The following is a 20,488-nucleotide window of genomic DNA, read 5'->3' as shown; positions in this document are numbered from 1 at the left end:
AGATCTCATTACAGATGGTTGTGAGCCACCATATGGGTGCTGGGAATTGAACTCAAGACCTCTGGAAGAGTAGTCGGTGCTTTTAACCTCTGAGTCATCTCTCCAGCTCCCTCTACCCCCTTTTAAAGATAGGGTCTCACTATGTATTCCTGGCTAGTCTAGAACTCACTATGTAGACTAGGCTGTCCTTGAACTCAGAGATCCGCCTGCCTCTGCCTCCTGAGTGCTGGGATTAAAGACGTGTGTCACCACTGCCCAACAGACATGTATTTATTTATGTGTTCTTTGTACACACGAAAATGTAGACTTTATTATATACCAGATCAAAATCTTGACTTTAACATTAATCGTGGGGCTCCCATTGGCTCCCATCTTAGATTAGAACGTTTGCAGGGGCTGGGGATGTAGCTCAGTTGGTAGGGTGCTTTTCTAGCACCCTCGAAACCTTGAGTTCAGTTCCCACCTCGGCATAAAATGAAGCATGTTTGATGCATGTCTTTAACCACAGCACTCCCAAGGTAGAGGAAGAAAGAAGGGTTTTGCAGGGAGCTGAGGGAGCCAGTATTGGAAGAGAATACCTGGGGAGCGGGGCTTGCCCCAGCCAGGTCCCTGATCTGGTGGTGGGGTGTTGAACACCTCAGAATGGTGGCCGCCAACTGTACCAGCCCTCGGGATACAGCTGTGGCTTTGCCTTCCTCTGGCCACCCTGCCTCGCCGGTTCTCTGCCATCAGAACTTGGTTTGGTGTCTCCACATCTTCAATAGGTGTAGGACTTGGCGTTCAGGGCCCTTCCACCTTTTATTTGGGACCTCTTGGGTTCCCTTTGCTTATCTTTTTTTTCCTTTCTTTTTTTTTTTTTTTTCCCAGAGCTGAGGACCGAACCCAGGGCCTTGCGCTTGCTAGGCAAGCGCTCTACCACTGAGCTAAATCCCCAACCCCTCCCTTTGCTTATCTTGTCTGAAGAGAGCACTGACTAACCCTGCCATTGTCTATCCAGGGACTGACCACAGCCCATGAGCAGTTCAAGGCCACCCTCCCGGATGCCGACAAGGAGCGCCTGGCCATCCTGGGCATCCACAATGAAGTGTCCAAGATTGTCCAGACCTATCATGTCAACATGGCCGGCACCAACCCCTATACAACCATCACGCCTCAGGAGATCAATGGCAAATGGGACCATGTGAGTTGAAGGACTAATGGGCATAGACTGAGCCATTATACATTTTTGTTGGTTGGTTGGTTGGTTGGTTGGTTGGTTGGTTTTTCAAGACAGGGTTTCTCTGTGTAGCTTTGCGCCTTTTTCTGGAACTCTCTTGGTAGCCCAGGCTGGCCTCGAACTCACAGAGATCCGCCTGGCTCTATCTCCCGAGTGCTGGGATTAAAGGCATGCGCCACCACCGCCCAGCACTATTATACATTTCTTATATATTTTTATCTGTATCTCACTGGTTTTTATTTATTAGTGAATGAATTTCTGGTCCAAGCTGACACCTTCACTCTTACTGCATTCTGACTTGACCCTTTCCCTCGGGGGGGGGGGGGGGGATATTTCCTCTTCTGGGAGTATAGAGATGTGTGGCTGGCCTACCTACAGAGTCCCATGGTTATTCTTAACCCAGGTACGGCAACTGGTGCCCCGGAGGGACCAGGCACTAACAGAGGAGCATGCCCGCCAGCAGCACAATGAGAGGCTACGCAAGCAGTTTGGGGCCCAAGCTAATGTCATTGGGCCCTGGATCCAGACCAAGATGGAGGTGAGTCTTGTCATAGGAAGCAGGCTGGGCATGTCTTACCTCTTCCTGGCACCATTCCAGCCAGCCAAGTCACCTGGTTACTAGGAAGAACCATGAGGACTGAGGTCTGAGCTCATGATTGTTCAGTGGCAGGGGATGCCAATGGTTTAATCCCTGTGTCTCACTGGGGCAAAGTAGGACACTACTAAGGAACTACCTAAAAAAGTTCCACAGGAAGAGCAACTGAATGCCCGGGTGAGCTCAGTCCCTCTGGGTTGCCTTGTCTCCATTACCATGCCCCCAGGCAGTGGGCCTGATCCTTTTTAGAAAGAGAGCCGACGAGCCTCTTATAACAAGTATAGAATGTTTTGTGGGATGTGTGTGATGAGTGATCACTGAGCATCTTGAGCAGAGAGTCCATGTCAAGTTTATGTGGGTGTGCATACACGCACGCACGCACACACGCATGCACGCACGCATGTGCACTTACATACACACACCCCAAGACTCTACTTGTAAATACTCGGTAAATATTAACAGGACCGAACTGAATGAACACAAACTGCTTTTACTGAGAGCCACTTCCATGAGTCAGCGGCTGGCGGAAGTGTACATTAGGCCTGGCTCATGGAGTTGGGGGGTTCCGCAGGGCTTGGCCAGCCATCCTAGAGGCGGGAGAGCAGGAACAAAAATAGCTGGAGAGGAGGCACACCAGGTGAACTGAGAAATATGAGGGGTTCTGCTCAACGTGAGTTAGCTGGGAGATGGCTGCGAGCAAGGCTCTGGAAGGCATTTAAATAAATAGCAAACAAAGGAATGAGCACTCAGGTCAGTCACTGACCCTGCCTTCCAACCCTTTCCTCAGGCTAAGGTGGACGATGTGTCACCCAGTGCCAAGGCTTATTATCGAACTACAGGATGCAGCTTCCTTACCAAGGGATGTCCATGCTAAATAAACTTTTTTATGTTCAATGTTGCCAGTTCTAGCCTCTCTAGGGCTGGGATGCTAGCAGAGGTGACCATGGGGGACTGGTCCCTGCCACCTAAGTGCAGAGCGGGCTGGTCTGACGTTATCTCCTTCCTGATGCGCAGGAGATTGGGAGGATCTCCATTGAGATGCACGGCACCCTGGAGGACCAGCTCAGCCACCTGCGGCAGTATGAAAAGAGCATTGTCAACTATAAGCCAAAGATTGACCTGCTGGAGTGTGACCACCAGCTCATCCAGGAGGCGCTTATCTTCGACAATAAGCACACCAACTACACCATGGAGGTAAAGAGGCTGGGTCCTGCTTCTCTGAGAGGAAGCTGGGGGCCCTTCCTGTCCTCCACTTGGAACATCATCTCCCGAGGAATCTGGGTATAGCAGGAGGAACGCTCACTCACTCTACCCCCAGACTCGGCACCTTCAATCCACTCACCTTCTGGATGCCCCCAGAGAACTTGTTGCAGGTGTACCCATCTGGTCCCTAGTTCCAGAATTCAGTTCATTTGTTCTAGGGTGGAACTTAATGAATCTCAATTTTTAACAAGCACTTCCCAGTGATTTTGATGCTGGTGGGCTCAAGACCAGCCTGGGTACCTGCTTTCTCGATGATGTTAGCTGCTGTTCGTCCCTTCATGGTAGGATGTGTCCTGAGGTTTGCCTTGTTCAGCTGCTTCCTCATTGTTCAGATATCATAGAGAGTGCTTACACTGGCCAGAGTGTTACTGTGTGATCACTGAGACCACCACGATGTATTTGGCTTGTCTTTGACCAGAAGGCCATTATGTGGTACCAGCTATCTTGGTTTTTGTGGGGTAGGACCTCCTGGGAGGGGATCGCTCTGTTTTTTTGTCCTTCAGTTTTTCCCACCACAAAATCTACCTTCCTTCACTGACAAAGTTCACTGGCAAATCTGGTTCTTGTTGCTCTTCCTGCCCCTTTGTGGCCCTCCGTCCTGGTAGAGTGTGCTCTGTCCCTCCAGCTGGTCATACTGTGACTCCAGATAGATAGTCAAGCTAACTGTTTTGGCCTTTAAAAATAATATATATTTATTTTATCTTATGGATATGGGCATTTTGCCTGAGTATGTGTCTGTGCACCATGTGTGTGCCATGATATATTCTCTGGAACTAGTTATAGATGGTTGTGAGCCACCATATGGGGGCTGGCAATTAAACCTGGGTCCTCTAGAAGAACAGCAAATGTTCTTAACCACTGAGCCATCTCTCTAGCCCCTACTTTGGACCACTTTTGAGTTGGAAGGAGGAATAATTAGACAGCCTGGAGCCCGGGCCTGGTGTCCCTTTTTGACAAGCTCGTCACTTGCTCCTAGCACATCCGTGTGGGCTGGGAGCAGCTGCTCACCACCATTGCCAGGACCATCAATGAAGTGGAGAACCAGATCTTGACCCGGGATGCCAAAGGCATCAGCCAGGAGCAGATGAACGAGTTCCGGGCCTCCTTCAATCACTTCGACCGGGTGAGAGCCCTACTCCTTGCTCACCTAGAGTGGCCCCCAACCCCCGACCCAGAGCCCTGGAGGGCACTGCCCAGGGCATGAGCCTAGTCCTTGGGTAGGTGAGAGCGGGAGGAACTGATAACAGCCTGCCCTGACTCAGTATACCCCATAGAGCCAGGCTTTCTGAGCTAAAGACGGTGCTGCCGTGGGTGAGAGAGAACCGTTCATCCTTGTTCCTCTCCTGTGAGAAACCAGTCTTTGGGAATGAGGCTGTCAGAACCACAAGTAAAGCCCTGTGCCTACTGGCTGTGGGGACTGTCCTTTACCTCCGCCTTGGGACAAAGGAGCAAAAAGAGACTGCCCATACTGAGGCTGCCTTTGGGAGCTGCTACTGGGGACGTCAGAGTCCACCGTCATGGCTTCTCACGCCAGCTTCAGGACAGGCTGCACTGTCACTGGGCTGCACATTCCTGGTGCCCTGAGCCTGGGGACAGCCACAAGGGAGGCGAGGCATGAGGTCAGGTGCTGTCCAGTCCACCACCCTGCCTGCGTCACTGCCCTCCAGGTACCTGGCGAGGTGGGGGGGCGGGGTAGGGTTCCGGGAGACCTCAGGTAACCTGGGGCACTTCTGGGAGCTTCTCACCCTTGTGGCTCATCATGTCCCCCCCTCCAGCCCTGCTTTCCCAAGCAGGGCTATGTGTGCCAGGGACAGGGCCCCCTCTGGAACCTTGTCCGTGTGTCTAACTGTGTGCACTTTTATTTCCCCTCTCCCCCACCCCTTCCCCTCCACCCTCTCCACCCGCATGCCTTTGTCCCTGTGTCTCCCCACACACACCACCTCCCGCCCTGGGGCATGGCCCACCCCCCCACCCCCCACCCGTACCCCCCTCACGGCCCTCCTCCTCTTCCCTGGCACCGCATGGCTCGCTGCCTGACGCACCACGGCCCCAGGATCACTCCGGCACGCTGGGCCCTGAAGAGTTCAAAGCCTGCCTCATCAGCTTGGGTTATGATATTGGCAACGACCCCCAGGTACTTGCCTCCTGCATGGAGCACGCTCAAGGGTGGCCTCTGGGGCGAGAAATAACGCGTTTCTCCTTTTTTCTCTTCTCTCTCTCTGTCTGACTCTCCCTGTCCCCCTTCCTGTGGGCCGTGGGGCTCATCCTCTTCGGCTCTCCCTGCCTGTCCCCTGTCGGGTTCCTCTGACTTCTGTCCTCGGCCCGCGGCTACCTTTCCTGGTTACCTGCCTGGGTATCCGCCTCTCCTCCCTCATCACGTCTCATCTCTGGACTGGACCGCTGCATTTCTTTCCTCTGATCTCCTTCGATGTGTCCCTTCTCCATTCTTCGGCTCCATTCTTCCGAATCTTCACCATAAACTCCGCCCTTCCTCTCTGCTGTCTTCCTGGCCTCTGGCTGGCCCTTCCTCCTCCCACCTGTCTGTCCGTCCTGTGTCTTGGTGCCACTGCCCCACAGAAGAAGACAGGCATGATGGACACGGATGATTTCCGCGCCTGCCTTATCTCCATGGGTTACAACATGGTAACGTAAACCCCATCCTCTACCTGCCAGGCTTTCTGTTGCCCTGGCCGGGAGGCAGCCACCTAACCGGAGAAGCTAAGTCTTAGTAATGGTGGACCTGAGGCCCGTAGGTTAGCACTGCCCTCCCCAGGGGAGCCCCTTGCCCCCATCCTTGGGGAAGATGGCACCTGAAAACCAGACGACCCATGGGGCCAGGGTGTGACCGAGAGGCTTGGCCTTCTTATCTTCGTCTCTGCACTAGCTCATCTTATGGTACTTACTGTGGAAAAAGGGCTTTTCATTCCCATGGTGGACACTAACTGTGGGCGGCCAACCCCAAGGCATATAGGAATGATAACTCTGCTTTGTCTTACGTGAGACATGGAGGCATATATTTCTGCCCTGATAACAGCCCCCATCCAGGCCAGCCACCACTCTGGTTGGCCCAGGCCTCTCTCTAGTGTGTCCTCACTTCATCCAGCTTTCTGAGCAGGACAGGACACTTAGCTGGATAGACAGGTGGTTCCTGCCTATTGAGCCAAATACAAAACCCATGTGATGTCCAGCAAGGTTAAGGGCTTGGCCAGATGTGTACTCAGTAAGTCCCACTTTGCCATCAACAGCTTGTAGTCTCATCTGAAGTGAAGGAAGCCCCACATAGTAGTTGTAAGAGTTAAATAAAGTGATTATGAGTACTGTGCACATGACTGGTACTTAGGAAATAAGGAGTGAGAGGGAAACAGCAAATTCTTTTTTTGTTTGTTTGTTTTTTTGAGACAGGGTTTCTCTGTGTAGCTTTGCGCCTTTCCTGGAACTCGCTTTGTAGACCAGACTGGCCTCGAACTCACAGAGATCCGCCTGGCTCTGCCTCCGGAGTGCTGGGATGAAAGGTGTGCGCTACCACCACCCAGCGGGAAACAGCAAATTCTTGAGCCAGACTGCCTGAGTTCTAATTCTAGCTTCCTACTTATTAGTTGTGTGACCTTGGGCAAGTCACTTAGCCTGTCTTGGCCTCGGACTTCCATACAGTGGAAATAATATCATTTTATTTAGTTGTGGTGATGATAAAATGAATTATAACATATAAAACATTTAGAACGAATAGTAACTGGCATGTAGTGCATGCTATATAGGTGTTATCCTTGCTAATGTTATTGTCATTATAATCAATACCACCATTATTTTCTGTAAAGGGAATTCAGGGATCTGTAGGGGGTGGGAAGTCCTGAGTCTCCAACTGTTAAGTCATTGTCACACCCTTGGGGCAACCCAAGCCAGAGCAGAGGGCTGTCGTGCCCTCCATAGGCTACTCAGGGCTCGAGGTCTACCTGAGACACTCCAGTAGGCCATTAGCTGACAGGTGTGGGTTGGCTGTTTCCTCCAGGGAGAGGCAGAATTTGCCCGCATCATGAGCATTGTAGACCCCAACCGCTTGGGGGTAGTGACGTTCCAGGCCTTCATCGACTTCATGTCCCGAGAGACAGCTGATACAGACACAGCAGATCAGGTCATGGCTTCCTTCAAGATCCTGGCTGGAGATAAGGTGGGTCTCTTGTGGTTCAGGCACTGTCTCGACTCGGGTCTGTCGGGACACATGGCTAGGATATGAGCACCTCGGTCATTCCTCCTAGGGCCTCGTTGCTATGCCTCTCGGCCCGATCTATAATGCCTTGGGCTCAGCTAAGTTGTTGGGACATGGTGTTGGCTTAGGAGGGCCATCGCAAGGAACCCTGCGAGTCACCAAAAACCACTGGGTTGAGTGGAGGAGGCAGGTGCCTCGGAATGTGTAGATGGAGGAGTCAAACCACTTTGTAAGACCCGGAAGCTGTCTAGTCGAAACGACTAATTTTGTAGAGGACGAAAACAGTCCAGAAGGGGGAAGTGGTCTCCTGACTTTTGGAGTGAACAGAGGGCAGCCCCACCCACTCTTCCTCACACTGGGGCCCAAGGGACTCACAGTTGTAGCACTTGGAGCTGTAAAGTCTTTGGTAAGTCCTAGGGCAGTGGTTCTCAACCTTCCTAATGCTGCTGTGACCCTTTAATACAGTTCTCCATGTTGGGGTGACCCCCCCAACTATAAAATTATTTTCGTTGCTACTTCATATGCAGGATATCTAGTATGCAACCTCTGTGGAAGGGTCACTCAGCCCCACAGGGTTCACGACACATGGGTTGAGATCACGTGGGTTGAGAGCTGCCATCCTAGACCCATCAATTCCTATGTATGCATGAAGGTATCAGATCCAGTGGAACTGGAGTTACAGACTGCTGTGAGCTGCCATGTGGGTGCTGGGAATTGAACTCTTGTCCTCTGGAAGAACAGCCAGTGCTCCTAACCACTAAGCCATCTCTCCAGCCCCCCTTCAACTCCTATAAACAGCAGCTTCCAAGTTGATTTATCGGGTGGGGAAGGAACGGAAGTTCAGAGGCCCAGGCTGGGAGCTGGCTGAGGTGTGTGGCAAGGCCCACACTTGCAGACTGGTTAAGAGAGCTGTCTGTAGCTGTGATTCCTAAACTGGACGTTCATTTTACTCTGTGGGACACTCCTTAAGTGTGGATACTGGCGGAGGCCTCTAAAGAGCCAGTTGAGTGGCTGTTCTTCCGGAGAACCTTTGAAACCAGCCAGCACATGGTGACTATAAACCAGTAGGATGAATGAGAAGAATCTGGGCGGAATTAGTTTGGAAACAAGTTGAAGGGGAGGAGGGGCTGGAGAGATGGCTCAGAGGTTAGGAGCACTGGCTGCTCTTCCAGAGGTCCTGAGTTCAATTCCCAGCAACCACATGGTGGCTCACAACCATCTGTAATGAGATCTGGTGCCCTCTTCTGGCCTGCAGTCATACATGCTGCATACAAAATAAATAAAATCTTTTTTTAAAAAAGTTGAAGTGGATACTAAAATGGAAAACATGAAGTTTTTAAAAATTATATGTGCATATGGTATGTAATATACAAATACATCATATGCACTTAAATATATATGTGCATACACACAGATGTCTGTGTTATATGTACGCATGCGTGTATTGTACGGATCAAGGAGACCTAGGAGGGAGAAAACAGGTACCGAACGTTGTTGGCAAGTTTGCGACCTAGGAATTGCGGCACTGCCGCGTTGCTTTCCGGCCGCTGCCAAGCTTTGCGCCCCTGACCATGCTGTCTCCGCAGAATTACATCACGGTGGACGAGCTGCGCCGCGAGCTGCCCCCCGACCAGGCCGAATACTGCATCGCGAGGATGGCCCCCTACGCGGGCCCCGACTCCGTGCCCGGTGCTCTAGACTACATGTCCTTCTCCACCGCGCTGTACGGCGAGAGTGACCTCTAACCGGGCCCCGGCCCCACCCCCTCGGCCCTCTGCGCGTGCGCCCCGCCCGCCCGCTCCTCCTCCGCCCAGTCCGGCTGCCCGGGTTCGGTTTCAGCTCAGCCACCAGGGAACTAGCTGCAACCCCCGGGCGGCCCCAAGCCTCCCTGCCCGCGAAGTGACAGTTTACAAAATTATTTTCTGCAAAAAAGGAAAAAAAAAAGTTACATTAAAAAAAAAAGTTAAAAAAACCAAAAAACTACATATTTTATTATAGAAAAAAAAAAGTATTTTTTTCTCCACCAGTCTTAAATGGAAAAAGAGGAAAAATTAACTATTTGCACCGAGATGTTTTTGTTGTGACATAGGAAAATAACCAAGCACAAAGTTACATGCCATTCTTTTTACGGACTTTTTTCCTTCTTCCTGTCCCGTCTGCTGTATTCATTTCTCTGATCTCGTGTCCACCTGGGGAGTGGGGGTAGGTGGGCACTCTTGTCAAAGGCACAGCGGTGCGTGTGTGTTTGCTAGCTCACTTGTCCATGAGAATATTTTATGATATTAAAGAAAATCTTTTGAAATGGCTGCTTTTCAAAGAAGATAATTCATGGCTTCTCATTTTTAAGTCTCCTCCAAAGTGTGGCTGGCCTGTTTTATGAATGCAGACTTTTGAAAAGAAAATTTGAATATTGCCTATTGAAGATAGGGCAGACTTGGAGATTATGATGTTGCTTGGCAGACTGTATTAAAACAACACTCCCATGACACAACTTCGTTTCGCTCCTTTTACCGACTTCCAGAAGTGAGGGTGGGGTGTGTCAAGAATGGGGTGGGATACCTGTACCCACCCACCTCTAGACTGCGAATCTGGTATTTACTTTGGAAAGGGAAAGATGGTTTCCTCAGTGTACTGGAAGTTGAAAGGTCATGAATGCATAAGGGGAATCTCCCTGATGGCGAGCTCCACTGTTCTTGGTTCTCTGTGGCTTCTGCATGTCCCCCAGCCATTTTGTTTTTGCTACAGAGGACAGTTGGAATTGTGTCAGGGTTGTATTCCACTTTTCATACTCGGTCACAGAGAGGGCTGGGGCTGTAGCTGGGTGGCAAGGTATGTGATGAGCATATGCTAGTCCCTAGAACCCCAAAATGTACCACAGATAACAGCTGTTGAGCCTCACAGGGAGCTCATTTACACACACACACACACACACACACACACACACACACACGTATCTAAGACGATATGATAAGCTCCAACTTATCATCTAAGTTTAATGGAGGAATCCATGTTGCCAGAGCCCTCTTTCTCCTTACCCATGTCTTTGAGGCTTCTACTCAAAGTACAGAGCGGGGAAAATGATCATGTTTAAGATAATTGAGTAAGTAAAGCTGTGTAGATGTGTTTGGGAGTTGGGCCTGGAGTCAGTTTTAAAATGCATAGCTGTGCCTCCAAAAAATAGTGAACCGGCGATCTGCCGTCCCTCATATTAAGTGGTGCTATTATAAATGTGGTAGATAGAGAGCGGAGAAGACTAGTATGTATGCATGTTGGCTGTGGTCGATCTAATTTTCGCTTTAAGAAGTCCGTTGAGTTGGAGGAATCACTTAAAAGTAAGCCAGTGGGGACAGTGAGTGGCCCAGTGGGTAAAGGCCCCTGCTGCCGAGCCTGAGTTCGATCCCTGGACCCACATGATGGAGAAAATCAACTCCCAAAAGTTGTCCTCTGACACACAGATGTGGGCACATGTACTTGCATATGCTAAGTAAATAAATGTAAGTTTTGTTTTGTTTTAAACGGGACGATTTTAACATAGTGTGCCCCCTCAGTTAAGGGGACTAAAGCCAAGTCAGAACTTCCTGGGCTGAGCTAGAGAAGTCTATTGTAGGGAATTGATTCAGGGGGCATTCTTGTGCACTCAACCTGGGTTTGCCATTGAACAGTATACTCAATGAGTGTTATCTATGTAGAGAAAGCCATAGAAGTAGCTCGTCCTGGTTTCAAAATCTTGAGAGGGCAGACTTACTGGTTCTTAGCTATTTACATGCAAATTAGCTAAAGATAAATGTAGGTGTTCAGAGGAAGAAATCATTCCAACTGGAAGTTTTTCGGACCCAGGAAACACAAACTTTGATGTTCCAGTTTCCAAAGGTGTGCTTAGTCTGTGTCCTTAGCAGACTTGTCATGCATGTACCACAGTGAGTATGAGAAGGTCACAGGATGACAGAGTTGACTTCTTCCCTTCCGTCACGTGGGTTCCAGGGATCAAACTCAGATTACCAAGCCTGGTGGCAAGCCCCTCATAAGTGTTTAGTGTTAATAGTCACGCAAGTCGTTTGAACAAAAGTTTGCCCTCCAGATTACACCATAAATTAATTTTGAGTCTGTTGAGGATACAGATTTTAAACCTAGGTTTTCTTTCAATGCTGAGCATGTGTCCCAGGTCCTTAGGTGGGTCAGGCTAGCACTATACCACTGAGTTAATTTCTCCAGCCCTTAAAACAGGCTTTTAGGGTCCCTTATATACATCTTGTGCTATTTAAACCATTTGTTCGTTTTAGCAGATTCCGTCCCTCTCTCGTAACAACCCCATTGGAGAACTTCATTAAACTTTTTTGAACGTTTTAAACCATACTTAAATGTCTCAATGGTTCTCCCTCCCCGAGATCCTAAACTTCAGACTCTGGTGTATTCACATTAAGTGGTGACATCCTGGCTCCGCACAAAACAACTGAAATTGTTATAAATGTAATGAATCAAGTCCCGTGAGCAGTCTAGTGTTGTTTTACTAACTGAATTCCTTACACTTCCAAAATTAAAGTCACATGCCTCACTTGGTTCCATATTTTAGACTGAAAGCCACATGATGCACGCATGGCAGCCCCTTTTTACTTGTTCGTGAACTTTAACCCAGTTTGTCGTGGCCAGTTTGTCGTGGTTGGGACAAATGAAACACCACCAAAGCTTCAACTGCTGCACCTGCTTACCCACCCACTCCCCCACCCCCTTTTTTTAGATTCAAAGTCCTGGACACTTGTTTCTGATTTTGAGTTTGTTATATGTCACATGACTTTGGGCTTTGTAAGATGGCACATGATTCAGGACAATTGCAGTCAAGGTCATTCAAGGTGAACTCCGTCTCTTAATAGATGCTGTCTGCTCTGGCACCAGGTAGTCCAGCCCTGGCCTTTCATCTGACCTGTATCATTTGCCCATGGGCATCTTTTGTATTCTATCCTTGCCCATTTGGGGTCACTATGCCAGCTTACTCTAAATGCCAGGTGGACGGAATTCCCTACCGTCACCCGGCTGACAGCTAGTTCTCTTTAGCATCTCTTTCCTGCCTCTGTGAATGGCACATTTTAACTCGACATCTTTATCCATCTTAGACCCCACCTCTCTGGAGACTGTTGACAGCCCCCATGAGGCCAGGCACCTCTCTGACTCCCCACACCTTAGCAAACCCTAATGACTGTTCTGAGCACCCAGCCCGACTCAGTGCTGTGTCTGTCACTAGACCATCTCTAAGCTTTCCTGTGCACACCAGCTCGGCGCCCGAAGAATGCAGTCACTTGTCTAGTAAGTACCAAGTGTGTTAGCCAGCTTTCTATCCTTGGGGTGAGATACACACAGAGTAATCGCTTTAGGAGAAGAGAGAGATTTGACCCTCATTGGCTTTCATTCCGTACTCACTTGGTCCTGTTGCCTCTGGGCCTGTAGCTAATCAGCACATCACGGTGGGGAGCACATGCTGAAGGATGTCTGCTTGCTGCAGCCAGGCAACAGAGACTTCCTTCTACAAAGCCCCGCGTCCTAAGAGTCCCATAGTTCCTCACGGTGCCCCAGGCTATAACAGGGCTGTCAGTAATACACGACCTTTTGGGGGACATTTCTGATCTAAACCATAGCACCAGGATGGAGAGTGGCTGCACTTCGGAGGTCGAAAGGCATTGGGGGTGTGGTCAGTTTCACTTTTTGTTGCAACCACAGGTAAGAAGGCTACTGTCTAAAAAGTCTCATATGAACACAACTGTGTCAACACAAGGGGACCCTTTGTCCATAACATGGACGTGATAGCTAGCCAGCTCAAAGATACATGGCAGGCTTCAGGATGTCGGAGAATGCAGGAGCTAGAAGGGAGTAGACTCTAGGCGGGACCAGCCACGGGATCTGGAAAGCCCATGGCAACTGAGGTCCTGCTTCCTCTGGCAAATCTTGGCCTGTCCCATCTTGTGGGTGTCCCTCTTCTCCTTGCGGCCCCAGTTTCTGTGTTTGTGACTCCCTGGGGGGCAGAGGCCCACCCCACAGTGTCCCGGGTGTACACAGCAGCTGGTGGCCAATCCCAGATTCCCAGAACATGCTTGGCCTGTTCTAGTTGATGCAAAACGCCCATCAGTAATGAAGCTGGGGACTGTGGCTCATTGGTGAGGTAGAGTGTCATCCTCTCGGCCACCCTCTGAGGGGACCTTGTCAGAGCTATTTCAGTTCATCGGTTTCCCATTTGGCAGCCCTGAAATTGAGTCTCACCAAATGCCTTTGGTAAGTCCGCGCAGCACAGCCAAAGCCTGCAGCGCCCCCCCCCCCCCCAGAAAGAATAGGGTCCCAGACAGAGCCTGGTGACTGTCACACGCAGCCACTCTTGGGAAGAAGGTGTGTGAGCCACAAGCCCTTCAAGACTGACGAGGTTGGGCTCTGAGCTTGATGAGAGAGTAATACATTTAGCTCATAAAAATACTGACGTAGGTCAAAATGAGGCCTGCTGATGAGCATCATGTATGCGTAGGTGAATACATGAATAAAACTAAATATGGAAGTATTGTGTTGCAGTTTAGCTGACTACACTTTATTTTTTGTCTCCCGAGACAGGGTCTCATGTGACCCAGACTACCTTGCCTTGAATTTGCTAACAGCTTGGGGGAGTTGCTCCTGACCTCTACAGGAGATTTCCCTCATAAATAAAAAATGAAATTAAAAAAATAATAATGAATAAAAAAAAACCCTAATACCAATTTTAAGAAAGATCTATAATTCCAGCACTTAGGAGGCAGAGGCAGCCTGGTCTTTAAGACCAGCCTGGTTGCCGGGCGGTGGTGGCGCACGCCTTTAATCCCAGCACTCGGGAGGCAGAGGCAGGCGGATCTTTGTGAGTTCGAGGCCAGTCTGGGCTACCAAGTGAGTTCCAGGAAAGGCGCAAAGCTACACAAAGAAACCCTGTCTCGAAAAAAAAAAAAAAAAAAAAAAAAAGACCAGCCTGGTCTACACAGCCAGTTCCAGGCTAGCCAGAGCTGAATACTGAGACCCTGTATTTAAAAACAACCACAAATTAACAAGATACCCACAATGGCGGTATAGAACAGTGGTTCTCAACCTTCCTAGTGCTGTACTTGTGCTACTGTTATGAATTGTAATGTAAGTATCTGATATGCAGGATATCTGATACGCGACCCCTGTGAAAGGGTCGTTCAGCCCTGAAGGGGTTGTGACCCAAGGGTTGAGAACCACTGGTATAGAACATTCTTTTTTAACAAATTTATTTTCTTTTATGTGTGTGAGTGTGTGTGTGTGTGTGTGTGTGTGTGTGTGTGTGTGTGTGTGTGTGTAAGCCAGAGAGGGTGTTGTAACTCCCTGGACCTGGAGTTGCAGGTGCTCGGGAGCCCCCATGTGGGTGCTGAGAAGAGCCCCAGGTCCTCCGCAAGAGCAGCAAATGTTCTTAACTGCTGAACCGTCTCTCCAGCCCCTAGGACATTTTTTTTAACCACAAATTACTTTCAACAATTTATTAAACACTTTGCTTTTTTGAGATAGAGTCTCCTGCAGCACAGGCGGTCCTCAAATTGACTCTGAGGATGGCCTTGATCTCCTGATCCTCCTGCCTCTGTTTCCCAAATGCTAGGGTCACAGCATATGCTACCGCACCAGCCTTAATATACACTTTCTCATTATCCCTTTCTGGCAACTTTCATGTCCAGTCATGCCGTCCTGATTAGAAGTCCCCTTGAGTTCTGCTTTCCCAACAACGTGAGAGGTTTTCAAGCTAATAAGGGGAGGGGGTTGACTTCTGAAAGTAATTTTAAAAGATGATTTGTGATAGATGTGGTAGTACACACTTGTAGTTCCACTACTCAGGAGGCACAAGCAGGAGGATTGCCAGTTCGAGACCAGCCTGGGCTACATAGCAAGAGATCATTTCAAAAGCCCAATTCCTAACCCGCTCCCCGAAGGCTTGGAAGACTTATAAATGGAATATATACATATATATATATACATACATATATATATAACTTATGTAGGAAGCCAGTTAGGTGGCACATACCAGTAGTCCCAGTTACTCAGAGGCTGAGATGGGAGGGTCATGAGTTCAAGACACAACAAAAGACACTGACAGAGCCCCAGCTCAGGAAACAGGTGGCATAGAGTAGCCCCCAGGCTCAGCTTAGCTCTGTGAAAAGGCTGCTACGTCACTGGTTTTTACCTGGAAGGAAAGGCTTGGATGCCAACCTCTTATTTATTCATTTTTATTTTATTGGTGTTTTACCTGTATGTATGTCTGTGTGAGGATGTTGGATCCTGAACTTAGAGACAGTTGTGATCCACCATGTGATTGCTGGGGATTGAACCCTGGTCCTCTGGAAGAGCAGTCAGTGCTCTTAACCTCTGTGCCATCTCTCCAGCCCCTGAATACCAACTTCTATGGAAGGAACAGTGCAAAGATGCCTCAGCTCTTGCCAAAATTCAATCCTCCTCTCAAATCCCAGAGGGAACAGGGGGACAGAGCAGTCAATGGCTCATCCCTCTGAAGACCTAAGTGACTACGTGAGCGTGCTCAGCTGATCACAACTTATCTGGGTGGTCCTCTCTTGGTCAACACGCTCCCTGGTGATTTGGACTCATGAAACCCACAGTCGTGATAAAGCCAGTATGGCAAATGAGAGAATTAGAGTCTAAAAAGCTCTTGGGCAGTAGTGATGGCAGAAATTTCATGTTTCAGAGGGATAAATGTTAAGCCCTGGAACTTGGCAAAACAATGACAAAGCCAAAACCAGCCCTTCAAAGTGAGATGTGGAAGGACCCCGTGGAGAACTGTCCGACAGGTGTCTGAATTTGATGAGTCCACAGTGTGCTGAAGCAGCTTCCGTGGGCCTGGCCTGGAACTTAGAAGTTACAGGTGTCACCATTTCTGCACCCCACCGTGTCTGCACAAGCCCCTCCTAACTCAAGCTGTCTTATGTGATTTCAAATACTCCTCCCCCAGAGGCCCACCCGATGCCACGGGAGCTGGGAGAAAGAAGTGGGACACATCCAGCCACACAAAAACCAGGGCTTGTGGTTAGTTTTTTTGTGGTTTTTTTTTTTTTGTTGTTGTTGTTTTTGTTTTTCGAGACAGGGTTTCTCTGTGTAGCTTTGCGCTTTTCCTGGATCTTGCTCTGTAGCCCAGGCTGGCCTCGAACTCACAGAGATCCGCCTGTCTCTGCCTCCCAAGTGCTGGGATTAAAGGCGTGCACCACCACCGCCCAGCTTTTTTGTGGTTAACTCTTTTGGGAATTAGAATGGAGGTCTCTCGTTGCCCATCCAGAATATTCTAGGCGGTCTAGAACACCTGCCAGGTTCTACTAAAGGCAAGTTTACACTGGGTAAAGGGAGAGGAGCAGGGGCAGCCATGGCTACAGAAAGAATGTGGTAGGAATATGGAAGAAGGGTTAGAACAGTGCTTCTCAACCTTCCTCAGGCTGCACCCCTTTAATACAGTTCCCCATAAAATTATTTTCATTGCTACTTCATAACTGTAGTTTTGCTTCTGTAACGAATCATAATGTAAATCTTGGTGTTTTCCGATGGTCTTAGGTGATTCCCTGTGGAAGGGTCATGTGACAGGACCCACACGTTGAGAATCTCAGGGTTAGAGGCTTCCTTAGGCGTCGGTGACTGACCAAATACGAACATGAAGGGGAAGGATGTCACTGTGTGGGAAGGCCTGAGAGCATAGCCTGGGCCTTCCTGTTGATGAGTGAGAACCTGGAGGGTGCCAGACAATGGCAAAATTTGAAGCCAAAGAGGATAAGAGGATAGAAGGGTGCTAGCAAGAGTCTTTGACTTCTTATATGATCCATATGAGATGATAAAATAGCTCATTAATGGCCCAACCCAGGGTCAGTTGTGAGCGTCTTTGTAAATATTGGTTAGGACCCTTCTTAGTGTAGGAGACGTAAGATGCAGCCAAAGCTGGCAAAGCCAGGATCATTCATTGCCTCAAATAACTGATGTGCCCAGGGGTAATGCCGGTTTCCCATAATGCTCAGGAAGGAGTCAAGCAACAGAGAAGGATCTAGAGTCTCTCTGGTGTGACTCCGTTCTCAAATGCCTCTCCCTCTAAGGTGGCAAGATGGCGGCCTACCCGCTTCCCCAACTTTCCATGGCTAACAAAGAGACGCATTTGAGAAAGAGTGGCGTCCACTGTGGGTATGTAATATGGCACCCTCAAACAGAGCAAAGGCTTCTTGTAGACTCGGCCCTGTGCTTATCCTACAGTGGAAGCCCCACCCCAGCCGCGTGGATTCAGTACTCCGCAAGCAACTGAAACCGTCTGTCTCCCTGACGTTCACCCAAGCACTGGGCTTCTCCAGATATGGATGCTGGCCAATAAGCACCACAGACACCCACGAGGATGGGGGATGAAGGGACTCCTGCCCTGGGTCAGAGGTTGTTGCTGGAGAAAAAGGGGAGCTGGAACCGGGTGGACTGTTACCTAGGTAGTCTCCAGCTGCCATTGTTACCACCTGGCCGCTACCTTTCACATTTGGTTTGCTCCTGCAAAATTCCACCTGCCATACACAAACTGCCCCTAGGGGCTTCTCCCTGGACGACAGAAGACCAGTCTGAGGACCAGCAGGCTCCTTCAGGGATGGAGCTTTGAGTGCCTCAGTGTTCCTACATAGGAGACCAATTGGTTTCACACCTTGTCCCCATTCACAGTCCAGTCCAGCTGTCTACTGTGGTGGGAAAGTTCGTAGCTCCCTCTTGCTGGCTCTTTTTCCATTCCTCTGTCTCTTTCCATGTCTGCCACATGGATGTGATGTGGTGGATGCCATGTGGGTAGCCCAGATGAATACACTGACCGCTCTCAGGGTCCTGCTTGGAGAGTGACTATCATTGGGAACCGCTATCTAGCCCAGGAGAGGGAACCCAGTCCTTCCAAGTGCTAGAACAGTTAGTCCCACGGGCCGGGAAGCCATTCCCTTAGCCACATTGAGTTGGGAACACGTACAGTCTTAGAAGGAGCTACCATCTCCCCTCAGGTGCCTGTGTTTCTCCACGTATATCCCAGCTGGAAGGGTGGAAAATGGCAGTGTGCCAAGGGAGTAAGCAAGGATGTGTGTGTGTGTGTGTGTGTGTGTGTGTGTGTGTGTGTGTGTGTGTGTGTGTGTTGGTGTGAAGTTGTGTGGCATTGCAGGAACCAGAAAACTATCACCAGGCACTTGTGGGAGACCCTAGACTTAGGAACAAAATTGTTACTTTATAATTCAAGGCAGTGGGGGAACAAGGTTTTTAAGCAAAGTATGTATAGGATGTTTATGCAGACTGCATTTTAGTAAGCTGTGTATAAAATTGTACGGGCTATAATTTATCTGAAGTTCAGCTACTTACAGAAGATTTCTTGGGGGAGCGTGCGCGGAAGTGAAATGTTGAGGCAAAGCAAAAAACCCATGTCTGGTACGTTCCAGCCAGCTTCCCTTCACCTTCCGCACAACTGGGGAAGGATGCTGTGTTAGAAGTGTTTTTGGAAATGAGAAAGAGAACTGGACATGGTGATACACCGCTTTAATTCCAGCCCTGGGAAGACAGAGGGAGGTGGATCTCTTTTAAGTTCAAGGCCAGCCTGAACTACCTAGTGAATTCTGGGTCAGCAAGGACTACATAGCGAAACCCTGTCTAAAAATACAAAGAAATAACGAAGCTAGCAAATAAATAAGAGATAGGTAGACGCTGTCCTCTAGTGGCAAAATGTAAAATTACAGCATTTCATCGACGGAATGGGAAAACCCAGCCATCCTACCTCCTTCCACAACTGTAACTCCTCGATGGGTTAGTCTCAGAATTGTGAGCGACTAGTTATACCAATACCACGGAGTGACAGCAGAAGCAGCTAGGCACATTGGCAGGAGGAGAATGACTAACATCTGTTAAGCGCTTACTTCATGTTGGCCTAAGACTTAAGCATTTTACACTCACTTTATCTTTACACTTCTCAGTATTATGTCTATTTTATTTTTGGTATTTTTGAGACTAGGTCTCTATGTGGCCCTGGCTGTCCTGAAACTCACTATGTAGACCAGGCTGGCCTTGAACTCACAGAGATCCACCTGCCTCTGGGACTAAAGGTGCTGCTTGCCGCCGCCACCACCCAACATCTTGTTAATTTTTTTTAATTTAAGTTTTTTACACTTGTTTTTACAATTATTTGCACACAGTTGTGTGCCACTATGCCTGTCTTATAATCCCTATTTTAAAAGACAGGATGTTAGCCAGGCAATGGTGGTGCACGCCTTTAATCCCAGCACTGAGGAGGCAGAGGCAGGTGGATCTCTGAGTCTGAGTCCAGCCTGGTCTACAGAGAGAGTTCCAGGACAGCTAGGGCTACACAGAGAAACCTTGGCTCAAAAAATAAACAAACAAACAAACAAGCAAACAAACAAAAAAAGGTAGGTGTTGTAGAATATTATTTTAACTGGACAAAGATGTATTACATTTGTTTATGCTACGGAATATTACTTTAACTATGTAAAGGTGTGTTACATTTATTTCTGCTGTATTTGTTTAATTATATAAAAATGTGTTGCATTTGGTTCACCTTACCTGACTAAGGCACCTGATTGGTCGAATAAAAAGCTGAATGGCCAATAGCTAGGCAGAAGACAATAGGTGGGGATGATGGGCAGAGAGAATAAATAAGATGAGAACTCTAGGCTCAAGAGAAAGAGAGAAGAAGGAGAAAAGAATGAGGGAGAAAGAGAGGGACATTCCCCGGGGCTGGAAGCCAGGCAGCTGCCAGCCAGCAGCCATGGAGACAGCAGGAAAGTAAGATATGCAGAAAGGAAGGAAGGCAAAAAGCCCCGAGGCAAAATGTAGATAAAGAGAAACAGATTAAAATAAGAGCTAAGATAAGGCTGAGCATTCCTAACTAATAAGTCTCTGTGTCATGATTTGGGAGCTGGTTGGTGACCCAGAGGGAAAGGCTGGTACAGATGGGGTCTTGCTCTGTAGCCTAGACTGACCTTCAACTCACAAATCCTCTGCCTCAGCCTCCCGAGTGCTGGTGGTAAACATAAACCCACACACCCAGCTTCAAGGGCACATCTATTCTGATTGAACTGAAACTGACATGCAGACATTTTGATAGGTGTTTCCACATCATCTCGTTTTCTTGATCCGTTTGATGTGGGTGTCTCCAGTTTGCAGGTATGAGTGCCAGGATCGAGTGCCTCTGTAAGAGAGT

General features: G+C 48.9%; 1 protein-coding gene across 4 annotated transcripts in view; it reads left to right on the top strand.

The window, feature by feature from the left end:
• Actn1 (actinin alpha 1) overlaps nucleotides 1-9,603 on the top strand; it is a 100,442-nt gene extending 90,839 nt beyond the window's left edge. For 2 of the 4 annotated variants that reach the window (XM_006973102.4, XM_076550953.1), the window contains 7 exons: nucleotides 998-1,180; nucleotides 1,620-1,754; nucleotides 2,826-3,005; nucleotides 4,051-4,197; nucleotides 5,128-5,208; nucleotides 7,081-7,239; nucleotides 8,865-9,603. In XM_006973102.4, coding sequence (XP_006973164.3) covers nucleotides 998-1,180; nucleotides 1,620-1,754; nucleotides 2,826-3,005; nucleotides 4,051-4,197; nucleotides 5,128-5,208; nucleotides 7,081-7,239; nucleotides 8,865-9,023 — 1,044 coding nt within the window. In that variant the 3' untranslated portion in view covers nucleotides 9,024-9,603. Of the gene's footprint in view, nucleotides 1-997; nucleotides 1,181-1,619; nucleotides 1,755-2,825; nucleotides 3,006-4,050; nucleotides 4,198-5,127; nucleotides 5,209-5,651; nucleotides 5,718-7,080; nucleotides 7,240-8,864 lie in introns of all 4 variants that reach the window. The other 2 variants (XM_006973105.4, XM_006973103.4) reach the window with 2 other exon arrangements.
• Nucleotides 9,604-20,488: the final 10,885 nt, after the last annotated feature.

This window comes from Peromyscus maniculatus, chromosome 14 (assembly GCF_049852395.1).
Source record: "Peromyscus maniculatus bairdii isolate BWxNUB_F1_BW_parent chromosome 14, HU_Pman_BW_mat_3.1, whole genome shotgun sequence".
NCBI lineage: Eukaryota > Metazoa > Chordata > Mammalia > Rodentia > Cricetidae > Peromyscus > Peromyscus maniculatus.
This window is presented reverse-complemented; position numbering and strand designations above follow the sequence as displayed.